Genomic DNA, 9,520 nt, shown 5'->3' on the forward strand with positions numbered 1-9,520 from the left:
ACATCCTCATCAAGTGAGTGATCAAATTGATGCAACCCACCTTGCACACTAATATTGTTGACTCTCATAGTCCACTCTCCTTTTTTTTTAAGGTGGTAGTCCTCCAAACACTCCCTTGGTCCATTTTCTTTTGTCACATGAGTAAGAGTGATCTAACTCTACACCAACCACATGAGTGCAATGCACATGTTGACCAAAATCAAACTTATATACATTCATAATGAGTATATTTGAAGAAACACAATATCAAACACATTAAATTAAAACACTACTAATTTACATTTTTGTTGTTTATTAATTCAATCCATAAAAACTTGTGCAATTCTATTAACCACTAGAACACATTGTTATGTAAAAATAAATAAATTGACATCAGGAGTTTTTTTATTTTCAAGGAAAATGACTTTACTAAGTTTGACCTATACGTGCATTTGAATATATGGGTTAGTGAGTTTGACTCAAAAACCATGTAATTAAATCCTAATAAAATAATATATATTTTATTAGCGTTGTTTATTTAATGTTAAAATTATAAAATATTGATTAGTTAAGATTTACCAAAAGACATATTTGGATTTTTTAAACAAATTCAAACATTTAATAAATTTGATATTTAAGATTAATAATTTAATAAGTATTAGTTAATAGGTTTTCCTATAAGCTTTTAAGCTTGATAATTTTAGCCTTGCAAATTTTTTATGCTAAAAAGGGATTATTATGATAGAAACCAATTAGTCCCAAAATTTGTGAATTTGACTCACAATGAAAAATTGATTTCACGTCAAAAAATATAAACAATGAAAAAACTTTGTTGGTTCCTCAACCATATAATATGCTTATATCAATAATACTATTATTTTTATTTTGATGCAAATCATTTAATAGAAAGATAAATATACTTGAAAATCAAATAGTTAGCCATTAAATAGTTAAATACCAATCTATACTTTTTTTATCCATCAATGTTGTAGAATGAGCCACACTCGAATCAAAGAAGGATAGCCAGTCAATGGTTGAGCACTTTGGTGTACATAAGATATGTCATTAATTCAAATCCTAATTAGTGCTTAAAACTTTGCACATGATATCAAAACATTATGAGATTAAAATTTTTACACGATATCAAAATATTATAAGATTTGTAAACATAAAAAATGATTTAAGACATAATGTTAAAAATTCTAGTTAAAAATGAACCACAATTAAATTATATAAATAAAAACCAAGAACTCCACAATAAAACATTCTACATACAAAATTCTAAACTTAAATTGTAGTTAATTCATAGAGATAATATAAATATAATATTTAACATCAACACCCCAAAAATCAAATTTTGAGTAAGTTTGATTTTCAAGTCGATAACTAATGAGAATATTTTATTCTAGTTAGATTTGTTCTTCACATTATTTAAGTGTTGTTTGTCTCAACAACTCCAGGTTACTAGTATATCTACAATATTAGAATAGTATTCTGATTTAAAAAGAGAAAAATTGAAGTGGCTGAGAATTAAGCTCAGATCTCAGATGAAATTGTTGGAATGATATCATCTTCCACCAAAGTGCTAATAGATTAAGTTGCATTGTGAGCAGAATAATTGGTTCTGATCTGCCCTTTGGCACCTGTTAGTACACTTAGCTTACTCATTTTCACCATGGTTAGAGAAAATTTCTTTAAAAGTACACTTAGCTGACTCATTTTCACCATGGTTAGAGAAAATTCCTTAAAGAAGAGACCTTGATTTAACGCAAAGTCTTTGACAATTTGTTTGGTGTGAAAGTCTGTGTAAAGATCTTGATCAGATGTTAAGAGGCCTCACCAGTTCTTGAGGTCCACATAGTACTTGTTCTCAAATATCTTAGGCGAGCGAATATCTAATACAGTGAACCTGGTAGAATTTTTGCTTGGACAGATGGCTTTCAAGCTTTTAGCAAAATTCTTGTCAAGAGTGTTATCCTGTGTGGGGTATAGTCATCTTGTGAATGATGTGCAATGTCCTATTCCTATGGTGTGCCCCCCTGTACCCACCAAACATTAAAAATAAAATCCAATTTCTATAATTAGAATGCGCATGATGAAATTTAATTAAAAATATTAAATAAAATAACTTAAATTCAAAAATATTATTGTAGGAGATTGTGAGTACGCATACGTAGTGAATTATAAATATTTTTAAAAAAATATTTGTAATAAATTATTTTTAAAAAAATATTTGTAATAAATTATTTTTAATATGTTGTATATGGTCCAACAAATTTTGTTTTGTAGAAATCATTGTCTATTTATAATGATTTTTCATTTAGACAAAGTCAAATTAACTTGATTATTAGGCGACTAACAAATAGCAACTACAATTGAAAGCTAAGAGTCAACAAATAGTCAAGTCACCATTTGACGTTAATACCTAAAAAAAGAAACAACCACAAACATTGTTTACAATTTTCCTAAATAAAATTTCATAAAAGGTGTGTACCCATCAACAAATCACTATTTAAATATAATTAAATTGTATTTAATAGACAAAATTTACATTAAAAAAATATTTAAATAAAAAAGCTTTAACTAAAAAACATATTTGCTTTTAAACAAAATAGACAAACCTGAAAGAGCCACAAGCACAGTGACATCAACCAATCGCTATTTAAATATAATTAAACTATAATTAATACACAAAATTCAAATTGAATATGAAAATCTTTAACTAACAATCAAAATGTTTGCTTATTAACAATATGGGCAAACCTGAAAGAGCCACAAGGTCAGTGACATCAAGACCTTTGGTAGCAAGAGTCTTAATGAGGGTTGTGACATTGGAGGTTGGGGCTGAAAGGTTTGCGATTGTGGTCTCATTACTCGCAAACTTCAAGCTGTCCTTCCGCCCTAGAGGCACTTTGTATTTTGACCCTCCACTCTATTATAAAAAAATTAATGATATAGTATCAATCATGAGACAAATTATTTTCTTTATATCACATACAATTATAAAAACATCCAATTACAATATGCTTAAATTACTTAAAATACTAAGAAATTTACCCCTGCAACGGAATCCCGAGCTGCCAGAGCAGTGATATCTGCGCAGGACACGACGACACCGCAGGCCTTGTTCACACGCCTTTTAATGTCGTTTATTATTTCAAAAACTTTCGCCCGCGGCGATTTATTTGAAGGGAAGTCTCGCTCACTGGGCGATCCATCCAGCAGAACAGAAGCATCACACCCCTGTACAAAATCTTTCAACATTTAACACCAACCCAATAAACAAACAAACATGGCGAAACAAATAAATTAGTTAAAACCCAACGTGAACAAAACAGTCATGAAAGTGAAGGCGCAGCAACCCTGCGGCCTGAGTAATGTCCTCCTTTAGATAAAACTTGATCCTTTCCTCAACAATGGATTCCAGTTTGGGGCAGGTGTTCTTATAAAACCTCCATGAAAGCCCATCTACCAGAGGAGGTTCGGCATTTAAGGTCAAAACATTTTCTTCTTCAGCGCAAACAATCGAAACGCAGAGAGCGAAAAGGAGAGAGAGAAGAGGAAGTTTCTCCATTAGGGGAAAAACACAGAGCTTGGTGGATTTTCCATGGAAGCGTGGGTATTTATGAGCGTTGAGCGTGTGAAAGTCACATGCTGGATAAGTGAACAGACAGCGGATTGATCACAACTTCTCTGAAAAATTCTCAAACATGTAGGAAGAAAAGCAGAGTCTGATAGGAAGTGCATTCAAAGCTTGACTTTTTCTATTTTCCCCGGTAAACGACCGGCACGTAGTCAACGTCCTTAAAGATAAAGAAATGAATGAACTGTTTTTGGGTATGGATTATCGGCTTAAATCACACACATTAAGTTTTAATTTCGCATTCTGGTCAAGATGCACAGATGCACATTTCAGCCACGTGCGCACTAGATTTAAAAATGTTAAACACTTAGAGTTGACTGACATTCTCTAGACTTAATATGTTGCTTAGTGTGCATCGTTTAAGGTTGGCCCCCAACTCCTTCCAAGATGCATCTAAGTGTGCTATAAATGTGTGTATATTTTATCTTACATCCTCCAAGATTTGAACTTGTGACCACTTTTTATAAATAGAGAGTTAGAAATTGAATGTTGAACACAATATATCTTCTGTTTAAGTTACTCTTCTTTAATGATCACTTGGTTAAATGACAAAAAAAATATTTTATTTTAATGCATGATTGATAGTTTATTTAGTTGAAGGTTAAATATTTTATATATCGTTGTGTTAATTATATTTTGTGCCAAAAGTAATATATCACATGTTTCAATCTTTTAAATCATGTGTAAACAATTGATATGTTGTGTAGTTGTTGTATAGAAAATAATTCATAGTGTCAATTCTATGTCGTGTTGAAAGGAAAGTAATATGTCACAGGTTTCAACATTTTTTTCTCTTAGATCATATGTAAACATTTGATATGTTGTTGTGAGAAAATGATTGATGGAATGGTAAATTTTGTTGGTTGAAAATAGTAATGTTATCCTTCTAGAATAGAGTGAACTAGAAGACTTTTAAGCTTCATAAAGCTAAACATAACCTAATTTAGATTATATGTAAAATGTTAGCATGCACAATAGGTAGATTGTTAAAAAAATGACTAATGTAATGGTAAACTTTTTGAGTTGAAAGTAGAAGGGCATGCGTTTAAAACGTTCTACTATGAATAATTTCATTATTATTGTTATTGTGTAGGTTGGATAAAAGATTCATTGAAACCATAATAGAAAAAATCTTTCAAAAAAAAATCATCAAACTAGAAGTATAATTTATTTTGAAAAAAATATTTAAAAATGTAGAAAGAGGGACAAAAGATTGTTTTTGAAATTTAAAGGCATTTTCATAGCATATAGATATACAGAGAAAATAAATTTGACAATTTATCCCATAAATTGTCCAATATAATTTTTTGTTGTTTATGTTCATATCAACATGTCTCCTCTATATTAAATTTTCTATGTTAGTTGTATTAAAACTGGAGGCTAATCAATATTGAAAATTATTAATGTTGTGAAAGTGAGTGATGCTACTCATATTTTTTTATTGAGTCAATATTACAACCATTGACTCAAACTCGTTGTTACTTGTTTCAACAAGCCAATTCTTAGTCTGGCAAAGTGAATTGTACAATTTATTTTTTGAACTAAGAGTTAATTCTTCTTAAGTTCTTTTAGATCTTTCATTAACTAGACTCTTCTTAAATATACAATTGATTACCCCAAGATATTTATATCTAATTTGGATATGACTGGAAATATTTTGAATTTAATGTGTTATAGGCATATGTGATCATCACTACAACATCATCGTAGAAATGAAATTGCAACAAACCTTATAGTGGAGAAATAGTAACAAACCCATATGAGGAAACAATATCATGTTGTGAAGTCTCACAATAAACCATCAAGGAAAAGCAAAAAAAAAAAAGTGAAAATGTAGAGATATAAATCTTTTATGAGGTAGGGGAAATTTGATAAATTTATTTCATTAAAAAATATTATTTAAATATTATTATTTTTAAACAAAAATTAAATTTCAATTAAAACTTGGTGATTAACGATTTAACAAAAAAATAGTTTTTTTTCAATCAAAAAAAATCATGAATATTCTCATCAATCATGATTTTGATACTTTGCACCTATTTCTATTTCTATAATTTGAACTACAATAGACTTTAGTTTTATCATATTACAACATTATTGACTTAATACCTATTCTTTAATTTTATCACACTACAACATTATTGACTTAACTACATATAATTTAATATTATTTCCATTAATGTAATTTATAAATTAAAATTATGACTGATTGATCTTTTCTTTCTTATTAATAAAAAAGTATAACAGAAGTTTACAATCGATTATTTGAGTTGAAAAGTTGAACACAATGATTGTAATTAGAATTGAAATTTTGAAGAAAACAAGTCCTTCTTATCCATTTAATTTCAATTTCTAATTAGTACAATGATTTTAAAGCTAGCAAAAGATTTGCGATGTAAGATGTAGATACATTCCAGAGATCTTGGAATGTATGTATGTGTTTCAGCAATTATTTGAGCTCTTTAGGCTATTTATGATTTTTATTATTGTCGTGATAACATGTGAGTATCTACTATTGAGAAAATGAAAGCAAGCATGGGAATTATCAAGTGATGAAATATTTTAGTTGAATTTCACATGGAATGTTGCCCACTCAATGGGGAACAAGCCTGGCCTATATAAATAATGCTTTATTTCTTAGAGGTATGTCTATAAAATGAGACAATTCAACTTTTGATCATCCTAATCTTATTAATTTCAATTTTTATCATATAAGTAAGATGTATAAATTAAATATAGATCTTCTTTAGTAAACTATATGAAAGTGGTCATTCAAATACAATGCAAAGTATATGAAATTACAGAAAGCCCCTATACAACACAACCGTTTTTTCTCATTTTTTGTGTGTGCGGATGTAGATCCAACAATGGGAAAGTTACAGAGTGATAGACATTGCCAAACTTTGAATAGATGAAAACCAATAGATTAGGGTGCACAATGCCATTGCCATGTCAATTTGACTGAAATTTTTAGGAGACAATTGTGTAGAGCTTCCTAATTCTATTTTTGGTCATCTCTTGAAGCCTTTGTCTCCTCCTAAGTAGGGCACTCAGTGTATCCAGCACAGTCGACTCCAAATTTTAGTACCAATTTTTTTGTATTCTCATGTTCCAAATATTCCTTACTATTTTTGTTTCTCATAATGTGCTTTTTATCTTGTAAATCCTACATTATTTGCATACACACACTCAACCAATTGCAATCACATACAATCAAAAGAAGTCTGATTCCAAGGGAGTGCGGCTCTTCCTTGAGGACAACAAGCCAAGCCCACTCACACCTATAACAAGTATGGGAAAAAGAAATGACCCTAGGTTAATGTACATGTTAGTCTAAGATCACTTTTCCTGTAACATTCTAGAAATGATACTTAGTGACTGAGACAACATTTGTGTTAAGGTCACTTTCACCTAGTTGACTTGGAACCTTTATTTGTCTTAGCACTACAATGTTTGTATGTGTGTGAGTATGCTCTATGTTTATTGTTTTCTCCATGCTTGCTTCATGTCTTTCTTGTACACTTTGTGTCTTGTGTGTCTACTTTGTGTTTTTTCAGCATGTTTGTTTCATGTTTACTTTATGATTTTTGTGTCTTATGTTACTCAAGTCGTATGTGTATCTTACTTTGAGTATTTTGAGTGTAGGACATGGTGAGTGGATAGGATCCTACGCATGGGGGCCTTGCACATTCCTCCACTGAGTGTCATCCTATCTTCTATGTGTCTTGCTTTCAATTACTTTTTCCTTTACCATGGGTATAAATGTAAGTTGATACCCCAACTAAAGTGGGGGCTAAATGTATCATTGTAAATTATTTACCCTAACGATTTCATGTGGTATTTTGCAATGATTTTAGTGTGGTTTCCTCTAGTTCATTTTAAGAACATTTATGCTCTATGAGATCCTAAAATTCACTAATATGCCTACACTTAAATCACCATAAAATGCAAAGTTGAGACTAGGTCCTATGTTAAGGGCCTCAATATTTGGCTCCCCCTTTTGGATGCCTCTTTTTGGGTGGACCTAAGCACTCAATGCCCTAGTATTGTGAAAAGGGGTACAAATTTGGGATATTATAAGTGTTATTCTTTGCCATTCATGATTCAGTCTTCAATCTTTTGCATTTGATTGTTATTAGTCGATCTGTACTTAAAATAATCTTCTTATCCCTATACAAAGAGAATCTTTTATCCTTCATAAGGGATAGATAGCACTAGAATTCAATTCAATCTAGAGAAATCACAATGAATGAGCTATTAATCTAGAGAGTAGCATACACAGTCAACGAATTCTAATCACATGCAATCGAGCACACAAGTGCAATAGATGTATTGAACTAGATAAATTCATATACATTTATGGTGAGTAGATTTGAAACAACATAATATCATATACATTAAAACAAAACATTGTTAATTTTTTTTATTGTTGGTCAATTCAATCCACTAAAAACATGAGCAATTTTATCTAGTAACACATATATTAAAAAAAAGACCTCAGTGTGTTTTATTTTCGAGGCAAACTACTTTCCTAACTTTCCCCTATGTATACATTTTTAATGAATTTATCTCAAAAGCTATGCAATTCAATCCTAATAAACATCATAATTTTGATATTTGTTATTTACCCCACAATGGAAATTATAACAAATTAGGTAGTTGGTTACGATTTACCAAAATGCCTATTTCAAACTTTTAATAAGCTTGATGTTTAAGATAGTTTAACAACCTAACTTGCAGTCAACAAGGTTTTCAATGGACCTTTAAGCCTTGGAAATGTTTCATGTTATGATACAAAACATTTAGTGCAAAAGATGTTGATGTTGTCCCACACCTTAAAAAAGTAATTTCAAATCTGAAAAATAAAAACACTAAAAACAATTTGTTACGTCATCAACCATATGACATGTCTATCCATAATATCATTATTATCCTTTTGATAGAAAGGTTACGCCTCACAATGTGAATACTAGTAAATTATAACTTAATAATAAATATGGCTTTTCATTTATTTATTTTTAATTTAACCTTACATATAACATTTTATATAAAAAAATTATTCATGATAATGTATAATTTAAATTGTGCATTGCCATCTAATCATCTAAATATATTGTAGACATATATTTACAAATACATACACTACAATTTCCATTTTATGCATCTAAATCCTATTCATTTGCATATACTATTTTAAAGCTTCACATATACATATACGTCACTTTCTTCACCAACATTATATCTAGTTCATTTAAAGCTCATATATTTTCATTAATACTAATATAAATACATAAAATAAGGTTCATTAACATAGTCTTAACTTCCTCATAAAATTATCAAAAAAACATATTACTTAAAATAAATAATCATATACAAATTAGCACTTGAGCCTAGAATGAGTGTCGTCATAACAATTACACACATCTTCTAACATTCTTGCTTGGGCTATTAATTTTTATGTTGAATATTTGTTTATTTTAATAAAAAGATGGTACATACTTGAAAATCAAATACTTAACCATTAAATAGTTAAATTAAGTGATGGATAACACTTGCATCTTCTAAAATTATTACTCGAGCTATTAATTTTTATGTTGAATATTTATTTATTTTAATAAAAAGATGGTACATACTTGAAAATCAAATGCTTAACCATTAAATAGTTAAATTTAGTGATGCATAATGACCTACACCATAATCATTGTAGGTTAGTCACTTAGTGATCACATACTCTCGCAAATGTAAAGTGAGACTTTAAATTCAAATCATAATTAATATCTCAAAAATTTGATATGATATATCAAAACATTTTAGGATCTCTAAACAAAAAATATGACTTAGATAAATTGTTAGAAAGTAAACCACACTTAAATTACTTAACTTTAATAATTAACAAGC

The 9,520-nt window shown here is 29.5% G+C and overlaps 1 protein-coding gene across 1 annotated transcript; it reads right to left on the minus strand.

Annotated features, from left to right (window-relative positions):
- Window positions 1–2,701: 2,701 nt before the first annotated feature.
- On the minus strand, window positions 2,702–3,737 carry LOC131043931 (cationic peroxidase SPC4-like). The gene is made up of 3 exons (XM_057977170.2): window positions 3,305–3,737; window positions 3,037–3,222; window positions 2,702–2,911 (listed from the first exon to the last, which is right to left on the minus strand). The coding sequence occupies exons 1-3, from the start codon at window positions 3,551–3,553 to the stop codon at window positions 2,702–2,704; spliced, it is 645 nt and encodes a 214-aa protein (XP_057833153.2). The 5' UTR covers window positions 3,554–3,737.
- Window positions 3,738–9,520: the final 5,783 nt, after the last annotated feature.

The sequence above is a fragment of the Cryptomeria japonica genome, chromosome 5 (assembly GCF_030272615.1).
Source record: "Cryptomeria japonica chromosome 5, Sugi_1.0, whole genome shotgun sequence".
Taxonomy (NCBI): Eukaryota; Viridiplantae; Streptophyta; class Pinopsida; order Cupressales; family Cupressaceae; genus Cryptomeria; species Cryptomeria japonica.